This window comes from Peromyscus maniculatus, chromosome 22 (assembly GCF_049852395.1).
Source record: "Peromyscus maniculatus bairdii isolate BWxNUB_F1_BW_parent chromosome 22, HU_Pman_BW_mat_3.1, whole genome shotgun sequence".
In the NCBI taxonomy this organism is placed as follows: domain Eukaryota; kingdom Metazoa; phylum Chordata; class Mammalia; order Rodentia; family Cricetidae; genus Peromyscus; species Peromyscus maniculatus.
In genome coordinates, this window is record NC_134873.1 from 46,992,802 (window position 1) to 47,018,208 (window position 25,407).

At 43.8% G+C, this 25,407-nt stretch overlaps 1 protein-coding gene across 2 annotated transcripts in view; it reads left to right on the top strand.

Moving 5' to 3' along the window:
* Crim1 (cysteine rich transmembrane BMP regulator 1) overlaps positions 1–25,407 on the top strand; it is a 182,912-nt gene that overhangs the window by 125,341 nt on the left and 32,164 nt on the right. For both annotated transcript variants that reach the window (XM_006984838.4, XM_006984839.4), the window contains exons 8-9: positions 14,381–14,509; positions 23,343–23,499. In XM_006984838.4, coding sequence (XP_006984900.1) covers positions 14,381–14,509; positions 23,343–23,499 — 286 coding nt within the window. The remainder of the gene's footprint in view (positions 1–14,380; positions 14,510–23,342; positions 23,500–25,407) is intronic.

A 25,407-nucleotide genomic window follows, 5' to 3' on the forward strand; every position in this document is an offset into this window, starting at 1 on the left:
GGGGAGTCAAGGATAGTTTGGCTGACCGCCCCCCCCAGAAGGGCAGTGAAGTCAGAGATGCCACAAGGTCGCATGTTATTAACATTCTGCTACATTATAGGGATTAGAACTCAGTTATGGGTGGCAGTGCCTTGGTGCCATACATGCTGCTATTATTAGTAAGCCAAGAATAATAAAATACTCGTAATAGCCTCAGGACTGTTAGGCATGCTGTTTCATCTTTTAACTCTGAATGTCCTGGAAATACATTCCATAAATGGAAATTAAAATATAACACAGTCTATTTTCTGCTTGTCCAAATAAGGTCATATGTTGGATGCCACCTGACTGTGTGTTAGCCTAGGTCTTGAACCTAAGCGCCAGAACATTTCAGTCATGGATTTTTTTTTTTTTTTTTGGTACTTTTGGTTTTTCTCTGATCCTTTCAGATATCTTGAGATATTTAAAATAGTATGCAAATATAGATGAAATGGATATAAAAGACACCGCCCATCTGAATCAAGATGTCAAGATTTTATGATTTTTCACAGCTATACGTAGACGTATTTTTGCACATTCCATGAGTGGCTCTTGATAGTTGTTAGATCTCCCACTTACAGCAGTAGCCAAACAGGTGGGAACCCACATGTGCAGAAGTCATTGAGCTGGGGAGAAATGCTGGTCTGTTTCTCGCTCACAGCCAGGGCAGCTGTTCCATTTCTGTATGTTTGTGCCTTTCACTTTGCGTTTGATTTGAGTGGCCATACCTGGGCTGATCAGCACTTTGCAAATACAGATGGCGGTGGTCCTTAAACTCTTAAATTGCCCAGTGGCTGCATCTTTCAAAATCGTTCAGAGCTGATGCTCAGGCTCCGCCTCGGAGTTCCCAGCTCCAGCCGTTGTGGCAGTTGGATGTTTCCTGGCAGAAGCAGCATGCGGGGGTGGACTCGGCCCCTGCTGTCCACCTTCCCTACCTTAAAGGGCATTATTGCTAAAGAGCCTCGTGGTTTTTCTCAGGAAGATAATAATTGCATCTAATAGATCAGACCTGGCCTGCTAATTTTCATGTAATCAACAGAGGCAGGAAAACATAGTCTGGAATGCAAACTATGTGAATGAAAAATATTTAGTCATTCTTGAAATGATAGGAATGTTTTTCCAACAAGCTTAAATAAACACAATCTCTTTTGAGACTGTGTTAAACTTTTTTTGGATAAGAGACCAACTCTTAGGCAACCAAACAGAAGTTAATGAAGGTTATTAGGAGGCATGCCCTTCAGAGAAGGCTTGAAGACTCTTGACAGAAAGATAGTGTCGCCCTTACAGTGCAGCTCGCCAGTGACAGAACTGGCCCCCCTTTGAGCTTTGGTCGCCAAAAGAGGACTTGACCTTTTAACTAGTAGCCATAGTTTCCAACCTCAAAGGCATGGTGCTTTGCTGATGATGGTACCGTCTGACCTTCTTACTTTTAAAATCCTCACCTCCAACCTGCCACTACCGGAAGCCTCAGCTCTCAGGCAAGGACTGTCCATGGCACGTCTCTGTGGGAAGCACACAGTGGCGCTCTTTCCTGGGGTCGTGTTTACTTACGGCCGTCAATGCTACAAGGTCTGGTTAGCTAATGAAATGGGTTGTAAGCACAGCAGCGCTTCCATAGTCAAGTGTTCCTGCTTTTAAAGTAATTCTGCAAGCAACGTGTCCGCCTGTTCCAGGAATACAGTCACCCCAGTCCTTTTTTGATAACTTCTTTCCTGAGACTGACTTGGCGTGCTTGCACATCCTGTGGCATACCCCGCGCCTTGTAGACTCCTGACTCTGAAGCGTCACTAGACTTTCTGAAAGGATCGAAGTCGTTGGTGTCAGAGTCTGGGAGGGAAAATCAGGGGGTCTAGCTTGGTAAAAAACTGTTCCAAAAAAAGTAAAAAGTGACAGCAAAATAAAGGCACTCTACCTTCTGTGACACAGTGGTTTACTCAGGAAGTAACTAAAGACAAGTTTCCAGTAGAACTTTGAGCATGAGCAGCATTTTGGAACAAGCAACTGGCCATTGGAAATGAGTCCTTTTTATCAGTAATACTTAGTTGTAAATACAACTCTTGACTGATTTATTTAAAAGCATACCAAGTCACCTACTGTGAGGCTTAGAGGCATGGACTAAACATGGATGCAGGTCTTTCCTTTAACATGATTTCGAATAGATTAAGACCAGGATAATTTTGACTATAGAAAGGAACTTTGAAGTAGACAGTGATCAATACAACTTAATTTTAATAACGTAAGCCTCCGTTTCCACTTAGGACTATCCTGCTTTAAGCTATTTCCAGGAACATCCTTCAGTGCACCTTGTAAGAAAAAAATTATTTCACATCGTCATGAGAGCTCTGATGAGAAACGGGACACAGTCCCCAGGAGACGGTCTCAAAGGCTTTGGTAGAATGTGGTCTCTGCGTTATCTGAGTACTAAATAAAATGCCAGCCAGTCTATCAAATGTCCGCTGAGGCACTGTTGTACCACGGGCCAAAGGGAAAGGAGTGTCCCCTAAAGAAGGTGTGTTTCTGTCTATGGCTGTGCTTCCGTGGATGCCACGTTGGTGGGAACAGCATCAGTGTACATGTCCACCTCTCAGATGTTCCCAGCATGCGCTCCAAGACTAGGGGTTGGCCTCTCAGGTCGATTCAAGTTTAGTGAGGTTTTGTCGCTACTCTTGTCTGTTTGTCTGTCTGTTTGAGTTGATTATTCAGTTTGGCCAACTGGTGATTTGCTCTTTGGTTTTACTCTTGCATCTGAGAAATTGCCTGGATTCATCAGGTCGATTTGAAACAGGGCCGTCACTGGGCATCTGAACCCTTTGGGGCTACAGAAGTTATGCTAACTACCGGTCAGAAATAAGATTTGTGTGGCTGCGCCTTTGATCCCAGCACTTGGGAGGCAGAGGCAGGCAGATCGCTGAGTTCAAGGCCAGCCTGGTCTACAGAGTGAGTTTCAGGAAAGGCGCCACAGCTACACAGAGAAACCCTGTCTTGAAAAACAAAACAACAACAAAAAAAAAAAAAAAAAAAAAAAAAAAAAAAAAAAGTAATAAGATTTGTGTACCAATATTAAATAATCTAAGAAAATCCTTAGTGTTTGTGCACTCTTGATACTCTTGTAGTACTTGGGGGTCTGTTTTCCATATCGTCTGTTGGAGCACATTTTAGAGTTGTTCATAAGCCACCTCCTCACCTAGCGCCAGACCTCACAAAGTATGTTCTGAGAGCTGACCTCATCCATGATTGCAGTTTATTCTTCTCTATTTATGATGTACCTGGATTCTTTCTAAAGATTTACTTCCTTTATGTTTTATGTATGAATGTTTTGCTTACATGTATGCATGTGCATTCTGTGCATGCCTTTTGGATCCCCTAGAACTGGAGCTGTAGATGGATGTGAGCCAAAATGTGCGTGCTGGGAATTGAACCCAGGTCCTCTGCAAGAACAACACATGCTCTTAACCGCTGAGCCAGACCCCTACACCTGGATTCACCTCTGATATAATTGGAATCTGTGCTGACTCATTGTCGAATCCCATGAGCTCTGTTCATGTGTTTGTGTCTCTGTGGCCTCTGGGTGTCTGATCCTGAGCTTGGCAGCCTGGCATGTAGTGGAAAAGCTGGAGATCTTTCATCTGTTGGATACCTGTTACTTTGTATAGCAACTCACTTTTTAACTAGTTCAGAGACTCGATTTGTTAGTGAGGCTAAAGTATGTTCAGAGATAATAAGCTGTCAGTTTTCAGATGGCCTTGAGCTTTGACTGTTCAGTAGGATCAGCAAGCTCAAATCTCCTCAAAGACCATGAAGCTGTCATCATCATTTTTGAGAACCATGTTTTTAAAAGATTCCACGGAGCTTTATGCCAGATTGCTTTAATCAGGGTGGGCGCTCCACAGCCATGAAACCAGGAATTCTTTGGGCAAACCATTATTCTTTGGGCAGAATGCTCGGATGCTTATTCATAAAGGTACCAGTTGAGCATCCTCTCACACTGGCTTGAGTTTGAGATCACCGGCCTACAGAAACCCAGATTAAAAGACAGTTTTTTAAAGCTGAGTTTCCCACATCTTCTTTTCACTTGAGAATTACAGAACTAGTCACAAAGATACCAAAATAGCATAAATGCTACTGTGATGAGTTTGGCCTTGTCCCTACAGATCTGTGAAGGCCCCCATCATGAGAGGAAGAACAGGGCCAGCCAGGCGTATCACATTGTTCCAGCTCTCACCGGATGAGCTGCCGACTAAGAGATTTCTGTTCTCTTGGAGACACCATAGATGTCGTCAGACTGGGGAACAATGACCTCAGTCTGCCACTCAGCAAAGGTGAAAGGCGCCAGTGGCCAGTCACTAACATGGTCCAAAGCTTACCAGACCATATGAAAAGACACCACAGAGCCAGTCCCATCCCGGATGCTTTTCTTGTCATCGGTAGAGATAGAAAGTGATGCTGCAGTTACAATGGGCAGGGCTGAGACCGGGGGGAAACCGGCTGTCATTCCACTTACCCGATGCACTTCTGAGGCCTGTCTCGTTAATTAACGTGTCCGTGGCCAGGTCAGGCAACATTGCCACCGTGACAATCATGATAACATTACAGCAACAAGTGCCGTTGGTGTGACACGGAGCTTGACTGCCGTGTGCTGTGTCTCACTTCGTAACCTCGCAGGAAGACCGGGAGGCACGCACCGTGACTGCCCCCATCTTCCAGAAGCCCAGGGGTGTTCATGTCACGTAACGAGAGCTAGTGGTGGTGGCTGCCGCAAGGACCCAAGCTGTGGGTTCCCGCCTCCCCATCCATGGCTTCGGCACCGTTTCTCGGTAGACTCACGCTGTCGAAGAGAGGGTGCGAGGGAGTGAGACGGGAATGTGAAGGCACCTGACAGTCGCGCTAAGGACCAAAAGCCGGTCCTGTCCCTGGCGGCAGTCCCACCGCTGAGGCCCAGCAACTGTTGTTGTTCTGACCTCTGGCGTGGCTCTTGAGCTCCGGTTCTTTTCCTGAGCCTCTGCCTAGAATTCGACCTTGCTGACTAAACCACCGGGAAAGCGGACTGGTTTGTTGCTTCTGCTTGTTTGGGGGTTGCTTCCTCCTCCTCTCCTGTTCTTCTGCCCGTGAATAGCTCTCGGCCTGGAAGCCTGCCTGCTTTCCCCCAGCGCTCTTCCCCATCCTCATCCAAACTTTGGAACACTTGACATCTGGTCTGGACTCTTCTTTTTCTCCCTCTGACTCCCGGCTGTCTATTCTTTTTTTTATTTTATTTATTTATTTATTTATTGAGCTGAGGATCGAACCCAGGGCTTTGCGCTTGCAAGCGCTCTACCACTGAGCTAAATACCCAACCCCCCGGCTGTCTATTCTTAATCGGATCATAAATGTGCAGAGCAGTCGGCAAAGGTGCCCACCGTTCCTCCAGTGCAGTACGAGTTCCCGTCAGGAATATTCTCATACCATTGTCCTGGTGGGCAACATCAAGAAAAGGCGTAGCCACAGGAGTGAATTCTCCAAGCAGTGGGGTTCCAACTTAGTGTTAGGAATGCGGGGCATGGGCCCTTCAGCAATGCTCTGTGCACTTGGGTGCATTTTGCAGCCGAAGGGAGAGATGAACTTTTTAGGAACCCAAGTGCCCTTCCTGAGGTATCTCGTGATGTGAGAAGTTCCAGTCTCTGTGAGTTTTCGGTATTCCAAGTCTACTGGATTCACAGCAGCCCTCAGATCTGCCTCCCTACTTCAGTGGCTCCCACTCACTAAGTGCCGGTCATGTCCAAGAGATGAACATCCCGAGAGACTTACTGTCCAGTGCTTGTAAAAGGAAGGCAGACAGAGACTAGGTTGACCAGGGATAATATCAGATGTGCACCCATCTTTGCCAGGGAGTAAGTCCTGACTTAGTGTATAGATCTTGGCTCTCATTCCTGTTGGATCCGTAATTAACAATGTAATCCAGACAGCCTGCTGAGTACTGAGGTTACAAACAGTGAGTGAGGCATCATTCCTAAAGTGGGATTCTCCACTTCCTCCCTGGCCCTCAGCAATTTCCCAAAGGATGGGTTGAGATTATCAGAATTCTGACTGACGGGACCCACTGGTCTGTATGTAACATGTTCTATGCAGTGTAGCGTATTTTCAGTCAAAAGGTGCCAGGGTACATTCTCTTTGAAACTGAACAATGGAAAGGCTGTCAGACTAATGTACAAGGTCTAGATTATTCTTGGAACTCAGGGATACTTTTTTTGAGTCATTTCAACTAAGTTAATGGAAACGGTTTCCCTACTCTGAATAGGAATTTCTTTTTAATTCTCTTTTGTGGTCACCTAATAATAATCTTATAATCATACTACTGTCTTTCCCTATTAAATATGAGATTGGTAAAGGAAGAAAAATATGTCCAGTGGCCAAGATTCTTTTGAAAAAACACGCAAAGTTAATATGGGTCTAAAATAAATAGATAGTTGTTTCTCTATCTGACCACAAAATAATACAGATCTTGGGAACATTTTCACACTATTCATTTTAAAATAAAACAGAGAAAGTGATCGCAGATAAGTGCCACAGGAACTACAAGGATGTAGGTGTTGTTATGAGAAATATATACAAAGGGGAAAGAGATAACTTGATGTGCCGTGGTTGGAAGAATTTGAAAACTCCAAATGTCAATTTTTTTTTCCATGACTTAATGAGACCTTCTTAAGTACACATAAATATTCCATGGAAACTCCCACTTCCAGATTAGGGAATTTCTCTGCCCTGGCTTTTTTTTTTTTTTTTTCCCTTTCGAGTTGTTCTCTACATGAATAGAGTTTCCTCGCTATCTTCATTTGGGAAATTTTTAACTTCACTCTGCTGTCCCTTCCCAGCCTGCAGTTATTTTGACAACTTGGTGATTTATTTCGGTGGCATCGTGACTAGAGAGGGGTCACATCTGTAAAGCAACTATGGTAACAGAGTGACATGTGAAGATACAGTAAGACAGATAAGCTATCTCCCCCAGTTATGTCTTGGCCAACTTTATCTCCGCTTTTATGGCCCCAGATGGGCTACCATTAACCCATGGGGGGGAGGGGGGTCGAGCTGGAGGATGCCTGATAGATTTAGCCATTGAACTGCCATATAAAGTGAGAGACGCTTTGGAATTTTCCCACTCATTGGCTATTCACGTGGCTTAACCAGCCCCAGCCAAAAGAAAAACACAGCTTAAGGAAGAGAGAGCCTGAATTAAGTCTGAAAAGAGAGCATAATTGCTCATTTTTTTTGTCTCTCGTAATCAAATAAGCAGGCTTGGGAATTTACTGGGAAAAGCTATGTAAAACATGCGGTACATCATTTAAGCCCAAAAGGAGAAGTACGGCGAGAAATGAGAGACGGAAATGAAGTCCATTTATCTCATTGCTCCTACTTGAAAATTTATCACAGTGCTAAGAGAATGTAGGGCTGCCTCTGCCCTTAAAAAGCATTTTTCCTAGGAATCTGCCTATAGTGAGTTTGTTTGTTTTTTTTTTCCCCAGAAAATCTTTTCTTAGCGTTCGGGTGGTCACGAACGAGTAGGGAGGCACAGGAGTCAAGGGCATTGCTGGACAGCTGTGGTCAGCAGCTGGGTCCCTGAGCCTTGCTGCTCTCCCAGAGCTTGGCTCCAAAAGGCAGTTCTTCAGTAGACCCTCCACATCTAGAGTGGGTTAATTACCCCTGACAGAGGCAGTGCTAAGTCAGCCTCAGGGGCGGGCTGTGTATGCCCCCCTGCAGCTGTATTTCCAACATCTCCATTCACCCGTGCCTGAGCCGCTCCCGGGCCTTCCCAGGCTTGCTAATCAGAAAGAGAGTGCTTCGGTCGTATCTCAATGGAGATAATTCGGATGATTTGTAAGACCCAACCAGCTCCCAGCCGTCAAGGTAGTGAGAAGGACCTTGCGTAGGTCCACTCGAAACTAGAGGCCCAGGAGAGTAAACCGGATAAGACAAAAACCACCCGTGGGCGTTCTCGTTTATGCTGACATACATGGGACATGGGCACCAGTAATTTTATCGGTTGTTTCAGACATGGGTTAACATCATTGACACACATCTCAGCATGGATGAGGGTCAGGATGCAAACTTTTCTATCTTACTCTTCTTCCAAAGTCATGAAACTATGGCATGCATGACCACTGTAAAGGTTTAAATAAGCATCTTTTAAGGATGAATTTGAGCTCTTCCTTGGTCCTTCCCCTTGCCTTGCTTCTGATTTAGAGAATTCTCTGTGAGAGAAAATAAAGTGGAGCAAGTAGAGAGATATTGGGGTGGGGCATAGGGAGTTGTTTCCAGACAGGGTTTCTCTGTGTAGCTCTGGCTGTCCTGGAACTCACTATGTAGACCAGGCTGGCCTCGAACTCACAGAGATCCGCCTGCCTCTGACTCCTGAGTGCTGGGATTAAAGGTGTGTGCCACCACCGCCTGGCTGAGGTTACAGTAACTTAACACATTATATAACCTAAACGATCAAATCATTTATCTTTATTATGTATTGCTGTGGCCTTGGAATTTGAACTGTGCTTAAACTTTATATTTTGATCAAATTCATCATAATCACAATGTCTTAACTTATCAACTGCATAGAGTTCCTAGGAAATGCTCAAAGTACTGGTGGTGTGTCTCAGAAACACAACATCTGGTACTAATTCCTCAAAAATATTAATGTTTTCCTGAAGATGTCTTTATTAATAGTTTGTTGACCTTTCTTAAGCTATGAAACATCCCTAAGTTTTAAGTAAATACAAAAAAGCAAAATGGACCATATATATACCTTTATACTGCTGAATAATATAAAAAGCTTCCTTGCAGACTTCTGGCCTCTCAGGCCCGAAACAAAAATTGGTGGCTGACTGTCTGCACCCCTGACATAATCCCAACACCTCTTCTACAACTGTGTCTTCCAGACAGTTTAGGGTGCTCGGGAAATCTTTGAAAAGTCATTGAGGAAAGCACCAGGTGGAGGAGAGCAGTCTTTCCCACCCAGATGCAGCGTAGGAAAATAGAAACTGGATGTAGACACACCAAACACCCGTTTGTGTTCTTCGGTGCGTCCAGGTTCAGAAACCATTTCTAGAATTCTTCAGCACAAAGAAGCTGGTCCAGGGTTCCCTTTAGAAATAGTTGTAGACAAAGGCAGTGACTCCCTGCTCTTCCCAGCTCTCGTCCTTTGGAGGACATTAAGGTATTTCTTTAATTACTCAGCCGATTCGATATGAAATTGAGATGGACTCTCAGGATGATCCTGTAAGCAGCAATTCACTTTGGATTACTCCTTACCGAAACCTGCCTTGTGCAAGCTTCTTCCTGACCCTCACAGAGCAGACTCTTGACTATTTATCTCCTTTGCAAGAGGTCTAGGGATAGATCTCTTCCCAGCTGATTTCAGCAGACATCATATACAGGGAGAGCTCCAGAAGTGTTACTTGGACCTCTGTTCGACCCAGTTCTGCCCATCAAACTTGCCAAGGGCAGAGGACTGCCATTATCCTTCTGGAAGGCATGGACTATCTGGTACATAATTTCAACATCACACCCTCCTATCATACAGGAACACAAAATGTAAAGTGTAAATGAGAGTTTCCTTGTACCAGACTAAGATTCATTAGATAATTTCCGTATCCAAAGGCCTATGATAACCACTAGTGAAATGGATGGAATAATAACCATTTCTAATACACAAATTCCAGGATATTGTGAGGTTGGGACAAGCAAAATGCATGTTTCGCATACTTCAATAATATGCCCTCTGTACACAATTATAGTTTCCAGACTCTTCAAAATCACTTCTTTTATACTAAGAACTTACTAGGATTAAAATCTGTTTTAAAAAAAGAAAGAAAGAAATGCCAGGTGGTGGTGGTGGTGGTGGTGGTGGTGGTGGTGCACGCCTTTAATCCCAGCACTCACACCTGAGGCAGAGGTAGGCGGATCTCTGTGAGTTCGAGGCCAGCCTGGTCTACAGAGTGAGTTCCAGGACAGCACAGACTACACAGGGAAACCCTGTCTCCAAAAAGAAAAAAAAAGAAAGAACGAAAAAGGAAAAAGAAAGGGAAAACCTTCCCCGCTTTTTGGTCATCACTCTTTCAGAAGTATAAATTCAGAATCACTTTAAAATATCTCAGTTCAGCATGACAGCAGAAATGTCTTGCGTCAGAGCTCATTATTCAAAATAAGGGATTGGACTTCAGCTTCCTTAACCATACTTTCTTACTCAAAAGACAAAAGAAAGAAATTGCCCTGACATGGTAACAGGACCAGTTCTGAGATTGTATATTAATAGGTTGGGTGGAAAGCAGCCTCTGGTTGATGACAGCAGCTTTTTCTTCTATAGCCTGTACATGCTTGGATGTTTTTGTTGTGATGATTTCATAGAAATGGAATTACTGTATAGGCTCACATGCAAGGAACTGAGCACGCTAATGTTCAGGGAGTACTGAAAGGCAATATTCTGTGACTTCAGATAAAATATTAAGAGACAGCTAGTTGCCTGCCTATGTGTCCATTAAAATTCAACAGTTATTCCAGGGACGCAGAGCGGCGGCGGCAAGGACACAGACATGCATTACCACCCAAAAAGCTTTTTCAACTTTGCTCCGGCTTGAATTTGAATAGAAAATGATATACTTATTTGTTAAAGGTAATAAAATGAGATGTCAGATATTAAGGTGGCTCATAAAAGTTAGTTATTGGAGGTTACGATATCGCAGTAAATATTGTTGGGTTCAGCTTGATCTATTGAGCAGAACTTGAATAACTCCAGAGTAAATTGGCATTTTTTTAAAAATAAGTGATTTATTGAGTGTCTCTGGTTTTTTTTTCCATATTAATTGATGACTTTGCAGTGTACATACTTGTCAATATTTTCCATCTAATACCGGAAAAAAGAAGAATGGAAAAACGTGAATTTTAGAAGCATAAAATAATGGTTTACCTCTTGCATTTCACCATGTTGTTGGAGGTCTTCAAGGCGTCCGTCCAGAGTGACTTACTCTACCTAAAGTATTTTAAATGGACATTTTAGAATCAGTCCGTAGTCAGCAGCCTTTCTGTACATTTAAGTTTTCTTTGTCGAACTGAACCAAAGGTGGTTATGCTGAATGCTGTAGGGGAACACATAGAACATATTGCCTGGGAATAGGGATTGTTCTCTCTGGGGAAAGGTGGTCAGCGGCACATCTGGGAAACACCCAGCTGCGTAAGGCGTTTGAATAAAACATGGGGCTCCTCCAGACAATCGTGTTCTGATCCTCAAACATCCTGGTCTGTATTTTTCTTTCACTTCCTCCCCTCAGGTCAGACTCCTAATCCTATCCATTAATCATATCATATACACCAGAAACTAATATGTACATCATGACTGAGGAAAAGTATCCTCTGGAGATGGAAGACTGCCTTTGTGAACTTGGAGAACATGTTCCCTTACCACACCCTTAGAACTCAGTAAAAGTAAAACCCTATCCCTTCCTGCGATGATTACACACTCTTCAATGTCACTTTAATCTTTCCAAATATATTTTTCCATAATCTATTCCCTGAAAGGAAAAGTTTCTCTTGAAGTTCACATCTCAAATGTCAGTAAAGAATACAAGGATCTAGTGCAAATATGCACACTATGTTTCTTTACCGGCTAGCTGTGTGCTGAAACCGTGTCTGTGGATGGGGTTCAGAGTCTGCCCCGAGTCCTTGGTCTGTTAACTCTCTAGAATATAGCACTCCTTCCTCACTGGGGTAATCTTTAATGTGGTTTACTTAGAGCTGATACATGTGTGCTCTTTATGCTTCACACTTACAGTTAGAATAACTTTTGCTACGACATCGGCAGTCTTGTGGTTGAGGGCTGGAACAGAACCATTATTTGGGGTGGCTCACAAGAGGGGTGATTTTAAAGAGTGAATAGATTTGGAAACTAGAGATGTATCTCAAATTTTAAGAGACTGTGGGACAGAAGGGTCACTGCATCTAAGTCATTATGTCTTAAAGCTTGCAGCTTGCTTAAATTTTCCTTTTTTTTTTTTTTTTTTTTTTGGTGTTTACAGTTGCCTACCAGAAAGACTACTTTAGTCATTGAAGGAAAAAGGGAAATTTTATACCAGTGGGAAGCGTGTGTAACAATATCAGGAGGATATCCTTTAATAAACCACATGTTATAATGGAAGTGGAGATAAAGCATGATGCCCTCATCCTGTCCGCTTTCACCAGGAGGATGCTGGTGGAACGTCTTGTGAACAAGTCAATGTTGTCTCCTACATCCAAAGAGTTGGATCACTGTCCCGTTTTAGGAGGCAGATAAAAATGTCGGAACTCTTGATTGTAGCAGCAGCAACACATATTTTGGTCTGTCTTCCTTAGTAACGGGAGCTGAAACTTGAGAAGACAGTGTGGACGAATGGATGGGGTGCTGGGTGGCAGGCTAGGAAACTCTGCTCCCTTCTCTTCCCAGCCTGCTCCTGGGTTGCTATGTAAACCTAGATAAGCCGCTTAGGCTCTGCATCTCATACTTTCCATCTGTAAAAATGTAGGTAGAGACACTCGGTACTCGGCCATTTCACAAAGATAACGTAAGAAATGGCTCGCTTTGAAGACGTCCGGGCATCTTTTAGTTGGAAGGGTGCTGTGTAAATACGTCGAGGTCTCTTTCCTGTGGCAGTGCTCTTCCTCCTGCCTAGCGTTCCATAAACCGTCTCTTCCCAGTGAACCACAGAGCGGGCACCATTAAATGAGCTCTGTACTGCACTGTTGGTAAGAGTGGGCTTCTGAAGCTCAGATGTGAATCTTGGGTCTACCCCTTGATCCTGCAGCGATCACGGACAAATCAAAGTCCTCCGTTTTCTCGTGTGTCACATGCGGTAAGGACCACCGCAGCTGAGGGCAGTGATGCTTCAAGGTACTTACGAGTAGCACATACACATTATAGAAACAAAAAACAAACGAACAAGCAAATGCTTCGTGCACGCCAGAGTGTATACTTACTGTCCAGAGCAGTAAGTATACTTCCTTCTCAGAATGGAGGCTGGTCCTTGTTCCTCAATAGTTACATCTCACTTTGCCATTCTCACTAGCCTAAGCTCTTAGCCACTGTTATCCATCACATCATCAGTCCTAAGTGATAGAGTATCACAAAAGAAAATCAAGTGTTATTCTAAAACGCATATCTGGTCTATTAATTTTTTTAAAATGCTGACATATAGGAGGAGAGGTACTGCAGAATGGGGAATCATTGACAATGGACAGTTATGTCTTGATCATTATAGAAAATAAACTCGGGCTAGGGAGATGGCTTGCTATACAGACATAAGGACCTGAGTGTAATTGCTAGCACCCATTAGAGACCCATTAGAGAGATGAGGGCGGGGGGGGGGGTAGTCAATAACCAAAGAGAAAGATCTGGGTAGGCAGATCTCTGGAGGTCACTGACCATCCAGTTTAGTGGCGTCAGTGAGCTCCCGGTTCGGTGAGAGACCCTGCCTCAAAACAAGAAATGACAGGCTGGGCGGTGGTGGCGCACTCCTTTCATCCCAGCACTCGGGAGGCAGAGGCAGGCAGATCTCTGTGAGTTCGAGGCCAGCCTGGTCTACAGCGCGAGTTCCAGGACAGGCTCCACAGCTGCGCAGAGAAACCCTGTCTCAAAAAAAACAAACAAACAAAAAAATGAAGTGGCGAATGATTGGGGAAGATAACCAACATTCATCTCTGGCATCCACACACGTGCACAAATGTGTATGCTTACAAAACGCACACACACACACACATGCACAAAACAAAACTTTACAACTTTGATGGATAGTGATGGAAGACCATATGCAACATTGACCTCTGGCTTCTACATGTAGACATGCCCCCATACACACATATGCTATAGACTGCAAACATACACGATATAACATACCCTTATAATACATGAGCTCAGAAAAAAAAATCAGGAAGAAATAGAAGAATGGGTTTATTTAAGGTGAGTTAGTCTAACCTCGCTTAACCAATGTCTATAGTGATGTCCTACCAGAAAATGTTGCTTGAGGGTAGCAAAAAGGGCACAGACCGCTGAAGTACAGGACAGTGGAGTGACAGGGAAGTCACCCCAAAAAAGGTAGCACTGTGGTCCAGCACTTGCCTCACGTCTGTGGAGCCTTGCTTTTCACACCCACAAGAAAAAAAAAAGTGAAATATTTGCATTATCAGAAAAAAATCTTAATAAAGATACTTGTTTCGTGAGTTAATGACAGTACAATATTGTAAAAGTTTAGGATGAGATGGAAACTATTGATGGGCCTTTTGTAATTACCGTAGTGTGGGATTTCAGAGATTGAATACTCTCTCCGGGGTAATAACATGTTTCATCGATTCTTTCTTCTTCTTTTTACGTTACTAGAACCAACCTACATCACGATTGATCCACCCGCGTGTGGGGGGTTATCAAACTGCACCCTGAGAGAGAAAGACTGCATTTATGGCTTCAAACTGGATCACAATGGCTGTCCAACCTGTCAGTGCAAAAACAGTAAGTAGACAGATGGGTTTTTTTTTTTTCCTCCCCTGAGGCCTAATAGGATCTTGTCAAAGCATATTATATGATTGAATATCTTTTCACTCCTGTTCAGACATTGCCTTGACAGCCTGAAAAAAAAGGGGGGGATGGTGATAAGCTTAGCATAAACAGTTTTTGCAGTCATTTAGAGAGTACTCTTGCCTTTATGGTTCCCATCTTGGTTTCTCTGTGTTCGTCTTCGGGAAAGGTTTGCCGTCTCCTTGCAGCTGCAGTTGGAGAGGCGTTTGTGGCCCTGAGTGGCTTGGGAGCGCAGCCTCATCGCCATAAGTGGGCAACCTAGAAGTCCCTTGCCACGGTTAGCCAGTGACAAGAACATTGTGTTTTTCCCTTTCCATATGTGGCAGCCATAATCCTTAAAAAAAAAAAAAAAAAAAAAAAAAAAAAAAAAAAAAAAAGCTTCACTCAGGACCTGGGGAGATGGCTCAATTAGAGATACTTGATGAGAAACACGAGGGCCTGAATTTGGATTCCCGAGCAGCATGTAAAAGTTGGGTATGGTGGCATGCACCTGTCACCCCAGCCCTGGGGAATTGGGGTTGTAACAGACAGACAGGACAATTCCTGGAGCTAGACAAAATGGAGAGTTGTAGGTTCCCTGAGAGACCCTATCTCAAAAATAAGGTAAAAAGTGATACTGTAAGACACCTAACATTAACCTCTGACCCACACATACACGTACATACAGAGACAGACAGATCACGCACGCACGCACGCATATGTGCGCTCGCAGAGATCTTCATTTTATTGACCTCAGTTTTGCCTCCATGTAGATTCCAATCATGTCTCTGAGCCGTGACCTCTGAAACTAGACAGAATATATAACATTTCTCCCACAGGGGAAAATACACCCTACACGTTTTAAAACTGTTTTGAATTCTCCTAATTCCTCAACCAGAATAAGCATCCGACCAACATCCCCTTCTCCATCACCAGTGTGGCATGCTTTCTAGATCTTGGTCTTTTCTGCCTTCTGATACATGGGGTATCATTGTCTTGCCCAAAATGTGGCTCGGAAACAGACAAAACAAGACCTCAGAATTTGGTCTGAATTCAACGCTGATTCTTGCATATGTTTGCATGAGCTTTTTGGCTTGCACGCTGTGGACTGGTATTGAGTTTATAAGCAGCCCGTAGTACCCCTGAGGACTTTCAGGTTAGCTGCTGTTAGGTGCTTCTCTGTTCCATGTTAAGATGTTGCAGTTTTTTAATTCTGTTAACGTAGGGCCAAATATAACCAGAAATTTATGCTAAGTGTTTCAAGCCATTTTCCAAGTAGATGAAATTGTTTTGTTTTTATCTTGATAGTGTGATCTTATGTCTTATGCCTCCCAGCTTATGGTAAATAAGTACAACTTACATGCCCTCTGAAATCACTGAATTAAAAGAAATTAAACTGTATAGAAACAAGGACAGAACCCAAGAGTACCAAAGAGCTATCATGTCATGGCATTGACCATCGCCTCCACCCTTCAAATAGCGCATGTCAGCGCCGGCCCCACAAGGTCTTGACACCACACTCTTGCAGTCCTGTCTGAAGTCAAGGCTCATTACACCCACAAGGCTCCTTTACTGAGAACTCTATTTTCAAAACAAACCAAAGCTGGTAGGGAGCCATTATTCTTCCTAGACTTAACTTTGGGGGAGTTTGGAATCCTCTGCCTTTTTTTGAGTGACATTTGGCCTGTTTTCTGAAATCTTTCCCTATCATCTCTGATCTCTCCCAAACACAGACAATGATTCTATAATAAGCAAGTTCTCCATGGGCTTCAGGGTATAATTATCCTGGGCTTAGAGACTTGGACTGACTGGTGGTGAGAATGTATACTTCCTGGGGTATGAGCTGTCTTGGTTGAAGGTGCCTCTCAACTGGAACAATCCATCGTCTGTGCCAGTCTTTTTGATGAATTTGATAAAATACAGTCTAGGAGTTGAATAATGCCATGAACTCCAGCTCCATACTAGCACCATGGCATCTGCACTGTGGGCTATTACTGCTGCAAGGGTGTCTAAACCCGACATGCTCATAGTTGTTGCAATCTTAGGGCTTCAGGTAAGCCTCCCACCCACCCGGGGTGGTCCTGCCTTCCTGCGCCTGCTCTCTGTGTGCTGTGAGGACCGGCCCTGGATCTGTGCACGTCTGCCTCTTAGGCTTTCCTTGGGAAAGCCAAGTCTGCTGGGGAATTGCCTTGGCAGCCTCGTGTGTTTACAGAAATCGCCAACCTTGTCTTCTTAACACCAGGATAATTGGTAGTTGTGGCAGGAAGTGTTTACACTGCAGGCCTCCCAGTGCCTCTCAAGCTACGGTTCTTTTTCAGTATGGGGTCATACCTAAGTTTTTTTTTCCCCCTGAACGTCTATGAAGCCTAAAAATACAGAATTAATGCTTGCCCGCCACCTCACTCACCCTCTTCACCTGGCTTTGTTATTATAAAGTGTTGGCCACCCAGCTCCACCCATGTCAGGCTCCTATCACTTCAGTAAACCTGAAGAAGGGGTGTGACTCATTGGTCAATGAGGCAAGTGGACGGTGTGGCCAGGCTTTCAAGCTGGAGACAGAGGAAGCTACACCACCCCATCCCACCCCACCCCTGCTCTGCCTTGACGTTAAGTTCCTGTCTGTATTTTGAAATTTTCAAAGGCGTAACTGTGGACGTGACTTGCCATAAACTTCCATCTCACTCACCTTTAGGAAGAAATATATACAGGAGAATGTTGTACTTTGTACCTGTGATTTTTTTTTTTTTTACATAAAAATGCTACATTCGGTATTTGCAAATTTTACTTACTTTTAGAAATTGTCCAGTCTTCTCTCCTTTTTATTTTCTTTCACCACCTGCTGTATTCCACTGTTCAGAGTACTGTGGTGAATGCATCACACAACATAAGGAAAAATCGCCAAAACGTAAAGGAAATACCACCATGTTATACCCAGTGCTGTAGTTTATAAGAGTAACTCCTTCTAAGGTGCATCACTCCTTCCGACAGACTCAAGCGTCGGGTCACAGGGAAGTAAGGAGGTCACTGACTTCTGTCTGTCAGGGCATGCTTAGTACTCCAACTTTGCTCTGCAGTGATTGGCTAAAGGAAGAGGCAAAGAGCCTTCGGATCAGGGACGCCTCTGGATTTAGGGCTGTCTGGTTCCACTTGGAGGTCTAGCCGCTCCAATCAGACATCCGTCTCATCACACTGAGTTGCCTGGCCCCGGGGTTGGTCTTGGCAATCCGCTCACTGCTCCCCTAAACCTAGAGTGTAAAAGTGAAGTTACCAGTTTGTCTGGTCACACGCACGTGACCTTTACTTCCACCTCCCCACTCCCGTTAGCCATCCTGGTGATTCCGAGTCAGAGCAGGCTACATCAGAGGGATTGGGATGAGGGGCTCTACTTCGGTGTCCTTTCCTCTGGGTCCTCATCAGTAGAGGGCAGACACCAGTACCTAAGTCGTGGGGTATCTTGAGGACTAAGGGAATGAATGCCAAGCGACTTTTATTAGCTGGCAAGTGGTAGTTGTTTCCTCCACACACCAGCTGTTTATGCCATCCGTTTCAGCCCACATGGAGAGCACCCAACACACACACACACACACACACACACACACACACACACACACACACACACACACACACACTCCTACCTGCCTTTAGATCTTCCGGTCCTTTCAGGACACACCCATCCACAACCAGTCTTTCGATTTTTCGATTGTGCCTCCTGCTGCTGCTTCTGCTGCTGCTGCTGCTGCTGCTGCTGCTGCTGCTTCTTCTTCTTCTTCTTCTTCTTCTTCTTCTTCTTCTTCTTCTTCTTCTTCTTCTTCTTCTTCTTCCTCCTCCTCCTCCTCCTCCTCCTCCTCCTCCTCCCCCTCCTCCTCCCCCTCCTCCTCCCTCCTCCTCCTCCTCCTCCTCTTCCTTCCTCCTCCTCCTCCTCCCTCCTCCCTCCTCTTCTTCGTTTTACTGACATAGTTCCTTATAGTCACAGGGGGCAATATCTTCTTTTCCCCGTTTTAACCACTCAGTGTGTGTTTATCCGAACTGAAATTCTCCTTTACATTACGTTTTTTCTTTTTTTTCTACATCCTATAAAACCTTTTATCTACAACAGTCCTTACCATTTATACCTTCTAAGTTTCTCTTGGACATTATACCTAGCTCCTACTGGCATCAGGATCTCTTAAAATAGGGCCTGAAGAGGATGGCTCAGTGGGCAGCGTCCGTTCCCTGATTCACAAGCTTGAGAATATGAGGCTGGATCCGCAGCACCCACACGGAAAGCTGGGCCTCGCGGTGCATGTCTGTGATCCCAACCATGGGAGGCAGAGACAAGAGGATCCTGAGGGCTCGTGACCAGCCTGGCTGGCCAGTCATTGAGCTCCAGGTTCACTAAAAGGCCTTCCCTCAAAACAAACCTGGTGCGGACCAGTGGAGAAAGACACTTGATAGTGAGCCCTGGGCGCTTCAGATGAGGTCCACACCAGTATCCCCCCTCTCTCCCTCATCTGTTGATCACTCACTCTTTCGTTCATCGAGCATTTGTTGAGTGCCTACTACGATAGCTAAGACTAAAAAAAAGACATTTTTGTAAAAGATTTTTATTAAAAAGACTATAAGAGATGATAAAAATTGTCTTTAGTCTTGACACAGGCAGTTGGTTTAGGCTTAAAATAAAAGCCATAAAGACACATGTCCTTCACAAGCATGTGGCATGTGCCAGGCATGGTGGGGCATACCGATAATCCTAGCACTCAAAAGTTGACGGTTGAGTCATTTGTTTGAGGACAGACTTAAGTTATGTGACAAAACACTGTCTTAAAAAAAAAAATCAAGGGCTGGGATGTTTCTTAATGGATAAAGCACTTACCCATCATGCAGCAGACATTGGTTCAGTTCCCGGGGCCACAGAAATAAAGTGCCTGGGAAACACAAGACAAAGGATGTTTGTGTTTGTTTGTTTGTTTGTTTGTTTGTTTGTTTGTTTGTTTGTTTGAACATAGTGTTGTTTTGATGTTTTAACCTGTAACAATAACATACTTGCAGAACTGCTAAGAAGGGTAGGACTCACCAAGAATTTAAATCACCCTGACTCAGTTTCTCCAAGACGTGTTTGCAAGAAAGAGGAGTATGATAAGAAATGTCAAAGAAAGTTTGATGGTGACAAGATTAAAACTAAAACCCTTTAAGCAGCTAGTGATCTTTGTTGACACAAGCATTAATAACACTAACTTTTAAACCAAAATATTAGTTGCTGTCGGGAAGATGAATATAATTCAGCTTGACTGCCCAAATTGCATATTAGCTAAATGGCATCAATCTTTTAATGTCTTCCTGTCCATGGCTTTCAACCACATGAGGTTGACTGGATTATTGGTCACCTCTTTCCCAGTTTTAACATCCTTTGATTTTTAGGAACTGATAACACTTTGATCTAGAAGCTGATTCAGACCTATAAAACTGATAGTAGAAAAAAAGAAGGAGCCAATGTGTGTCCATCATGAAGTCAGAGTCTGAGTAAAAGGCTCCCTCCCCCTTTTACCTCCTTGTGTCCCCCGACTGACACCATACCAGCTGGGCAGACCGAAGCCCAACATTCGCAGTTTTCAGATTCCTTGATCCACAAGTCTCGGGAGCCTTGTGATCATTCTTCCTTGAGACCGGGTTGGTAGACATTTCCACTGTTCACAGGTTTGAAATGTTGCATCACACAGCTCCGGGTGCTGCATCCGCTCTGTGTTGGCACACATGCAGGCTGTGTTGCATTCACTAGCAGTGAAGTTTGGATGATGCTCCTCACGGTGGGATATCTCTCGACGCTGGAGCAGATACCTCTTTTCCAGAATGAAAGACCTTTACTGTGTACTTGGCATTCACCAGCCACAGTGTGCCGCCCCTGGGCTTTGCCATTCTTTATCACTTTCTCTTGAATGGTAATTGCTTCGAACAACTAGAAAGCTTTTTAGATCACAGAAATTTCATAATGCCTAAAAAAAAAAAAGTAACATCATGAGGCCACCTGTGTTCCATAATTCCAATAGTCCGTATGCTAAAACTTTGTAAACAAACTTATAAGCCCCACCTCCTAATCTGTCTGTGTGCTTTGATAGTACATTTCCTTTAAGGACAGTCTGTCATTGGTAAGCATAGATATATAGTACTACCTACCATCCAGCCTTTTCTGTTCTTTATTTCAGAACTTCAGTATGTTTTTGTTTTGTTTTCTTTTGTTTTTTGAGACGTTTGGGGGATGATGGTGTTTTTAATGTATTATCAGAGGAAGCTCGATCCAGTTGTTACTCCTCTACCAATGAAGCAATACCTGGAGAAGTGGAAGAACACATGAGTAAATGCATTCATTCAGCAGTTAGCTATTGCCCCGCATCATGCTAAATACGATAGGCCCTGGACTGTGGGCATAAAAGAGGAACTGCCCTAGAACTCTTTTTTTTTCTTGTGTCGTGGAGGAGAATTGAGCTAGTCTAGACTAGAGGATGCAGACATCACCAGTCCACGTTCTTGTGAATGCCCTGTATCATTGTTATGCACAGCAGCTTTCTCTGGGATCCTTTTCTATCTAAAAGCCAACATGGGTTAACATGTTGGTCATCTTTCCATTGCTGTGACAAAAATGCCCAACAAGATTGACTTCTATAGAAGAAAGATTTGTTTTAGCTCACGGATTCCAAGGTTTGGGTTGATGGATGGTTGGCCCTGTGCTTTTGGCTTGTGACCAGTCCAGTCTGTTATGATGGGAAAGCGTGGGAAGGAAAGGGTTAACATATCCCCTGAAAAAAACATGTCTTTAGTGCTGTAATCTCTCCCTAAGGCCTCATAGTTGGAAGGTCCCACCACCTGAAAGTGGCCGGACAAACCTACCACTGAGCTTCAGATGCATGGGGCCTTTGGGTTTTCTTTTAACCCACAGCACAGAGATAAATTAAAGACATATCATTTTAAAAGTTCATTAAACTTGGCAATGTTTCCAAAGCTGTTAAGGGTGAGTGGAGAGCATGTTAGATCAAGGGCCATGGGAAGGGTTCTTTTTTTGCAGACTAGAAACACAAAAACAAGCGTCCCTCCACTCCAGAGCTTTGAGAAAATTATTCTCCAAGCATGCTGACTCTGGCAAAATCTAGGGGTGTTTTGAATCCATCTATTCCCTGACATAATCCACTGAATGCCTTGACTTTAAAACCGTTATAATAGAAAAACCAGATCAGCTTATTTTCTACGTTGGGGAAAAAAACGTGGGTCTGAGGATCTTGTCCTTTTACTGTCCCTGGCGTAATGGGAGATGAGAAGTAATGACCTGCCTCCAAGTCCTCTGATTACAAATTTTAAATGAGCTGCTTAGATTCTCTATTTTAAGGATGCAGATGAGCATTCAGTTGCCTCACAGTGTGCTACAGACCCATGAGGTTACCTTAAATACGAGTCATGAAAAGTTTCGGACAGTGACGTAGTAGAAAAATCATACCATAGATCACGTTCTCCTCTATAAAAGCAGGCAAATTCAATATGGTAGGAATGTTAAGATTCATGAAAGAGTCTCTCATACAAGTGTTTATGTAACACACAGACCCATCCCACCTACCAGTTATAGTTAATGTTTCAGTTTAGGCTCTAAGAACAGGATACACATGTTGTGGCTTTGTTAGTGACTCGTGCGTTAACACAGTATGTATCCATCGGGGATGCCCAAATAAAATAACAGTTCATCTGTCAACCTCACAACAATACTCCATGTCCTTCATCTTGCAAGTCTACAAAACGTTCAAGTATTGCCATTCTTTACCATGTCAGCTTCCTTCCAAATGGCCCATGCTCTTGCAAGTCCTGCCTTTAATTTAGATGGGCCCCAAACTGCTCTTGGTCCTGAGGCACGTTTACTCTGCCTTGACACTGTTATTCTCTTTGGTTTTCTGTTCAACTGGGCCACCTTCTCAAATAGCTACGTCTTCAGTAGTTTCTGGTGGCACATTGCTTCTCTTTTTTCACTTTCATTTCAAAAATAGTGCCATGAGTGGCTCACAGGACACAAACAACACTCAGAATTCTGCTAACAAGGGACACCTTAAATATTCCAAATTGTCACTAGTAACACATTAATATGAATATTCCTTCTGACACGTACATTTTTTTAGGCAGCTAAGTGCATTTCAGTACCTGGATATTTGTCAGCACCGTGGGCGAACATAGCTAAATAGAACACTGGTTGCTTGCTTCCTATCATGGAGCGAACAGGCTTTCTTCAAAGAAAGGAAGATGTCCCTAATGCTACACACAGTCTGTGGTGTTCTGTGAAGGCACCTGCTACCCACAAGTAAGTGTACGGTGAGCGTTCAGACATATGCGTTACCGCTGATGTCGAGCAGTACGAAATGTCTGAAATGACTCTAGACTGGACCGTATGTGAGCATAAACTGTCATTCATGGTTTGAGGTCACTAAAGAAGGAAAATCTTGAAAAACTGCACCCAGTCATTACTGATTAATGGTGACCGGTCCACTCTCTGTCCCAGGCCTAGCAGATTCAGTTAGGCTTCAGAATTCCATTGCAGGATTGAGCTCTTGTTTCACGTATCACACCCCCACACACACGCATCCCCAAAACACAGAGGGATGTGGTGAGAACCGTGAAATAGCCCCGTCTATACCTGTTAACTGTGGCTGGTGCTCCGGCGGAGCTGAAGTTTAACTCCGTGCGGGATGGGAGAATTCAGGGCAGGCTTTGTCAAATCCTCCCGCGGTGCTCTCTGGTCTGTTGTCTTTGAAAGAAACATGCCGTCCGTGTGTCTCCACAGGGGAGGAGCTATGCTTAGGCCTTAAACGGGGCTGCACCTTGGACTGTCCCTTTGGTCTCCTCACCGACGCCCACAACTGTGAGGTCTGTCAATGCCGCCCACGGCCCAAGAAGTGCAAGCCCACAGTATGCGACAAGTTTTGTCCGCTTGGATTCCTGTACGTATCTGTCAGTATTTTGTTGTTGTTTCCAATTCAGAAATTAAGTGTAACTTGCCGAAGTGGTCATACCTGTGTCAGGGGCTGGTGTGTGTGTGTGTGTGTGTGTGTGTGTGTGTGTGTGTGTGTGTGTGTGTGTGAATGAGCCATTGGTGGTTTGATTCGAGAGGAACCCTGCTGTTTATATTAGGGGATTCAGAAACGAGAAGTCCTTGTTTCCAAATGTAGGTATCGGGTTCTGACTTTTTATATGAAGATGGTACAGGTACACAGTGGGTAGGTTATTAAATATTCTTTATTGAGTCAAACCCAAATCTGGATTATTCTGAGGCGAAAATCAACACTTAAAAAAAAAAACCAAAATAAAACAAAAACAACTGCTTTCAGCCAGTTGTGATAGTGTACACCTTTAATCCCAGCACTCAAGAGGCAGATCTCGACAAGTTCAAGGACAGCCTGGTCTACAAAGTGAGTGCCAGGCCAACCAATATAGAGAGACCCTACCTCAAAAAAAATGAAGAGTAAGAAGATAACCATTCAGATTCTGGTTTTGTAATTCTTTCCTTTTCTCTCTTCTGTTTTAGTCTTTTGACTGGTGTGTGTGTGTGTGTGTGTGTGTGTGTGTGTGTGTGTGTGTGTGTGTGTGTGTGTGTGTGTGGTGTATGCGCGCATGTAGATATATACATATGCCCACGTCTCACATCACAAGAGTCTCAGATTTATTCTTATTTGTCCATTTTCTTCTGTTTTACCTTTAAAAATTACTAGGTTGAATTTGAGCATAATCCTCCTTTCGATTGGATACTTAAGTTAGAAACATTATTCTAAAAAAGTTCTTGGTGGCAAAAGTCTATCATGTAAGCACTCAGGAGGTGGAGTCTACATCTAGTTCAAAGCCAGCCTGGATTACAAGAGACCCTGTCTCAGAAAAAAAAAAATGTTCAAGTATTAATCATCACTATTCTTAATTGTAAGACACATGTGTGATACCAATAAAGATATAATTATTTGGCCTGGAAAGATGGCTCAATGGTCAGGAGCACATACTGCTTGCCTGGTAAGCCTTAGCAGCATACAACCACCTGTAAACCCAGCTCCAGGTATCTAATGCCCCTTCTGGCTGCTGTGAGCAGTTGTGACACACACGCACACACACATGTGCATGCACACACACATACAAATAAATAAATTCAAAGGTATAATCACTTTATAACTTAACTGCTGATACAGCTATAAAATACCCTCCAGCCCTAATAAAGCAATTAATTAATAATTAATAGCCTCTAAGACCTCAGGTCTTTATTCACTTTCAATATATACACATTTACTTTGTGTGTGTGTGTGTGTGTGTGTGTGTGTGTGTGTGTGTGTGTGTTTGTGCTGTGGTGTGCATCTGCTGAACAGCCGACAGCTTGTAGGGGTTCGTTTTCTTCTTTTATCCCATGGGCTCTGGGAATCAAGCTCAGTTCATCAGACTTGGTGGCAAGTTCCTTTTTGCCCCCTGAAGCACCTTGGCAGCCTGAGGCTTTTGTGAGCATGTGTATGAAGCCTTCCCAGGTCATGGAGTCCTTACAGCCCTCTGGGTCTTCTGTAAATGTTAGTAGTTAACCTTTTTACTGGCATACGGAATTTCTCAAAGGATACGTCCATTTGGGAAAGTCCACAGCCCTAACAGAATGCCCCTAATGTTAATCTCTCAACAACGACCAATGATACCTCCCTCAGCCATTCTGTATACCGGAGTTGCATGTCCATCCTTTATATTGTGTTACTATCTTTAATTAAACCCTCACCTGTGTCTCTGGAGGGGGTGGCACATCCCAGAAGCACTTAAATGCTTGGGCAGTTCTAAACCTTTATGAGAACTAATTACCCCTCACCTAGGAGTTCGGAGTGCCAATGTCCCAT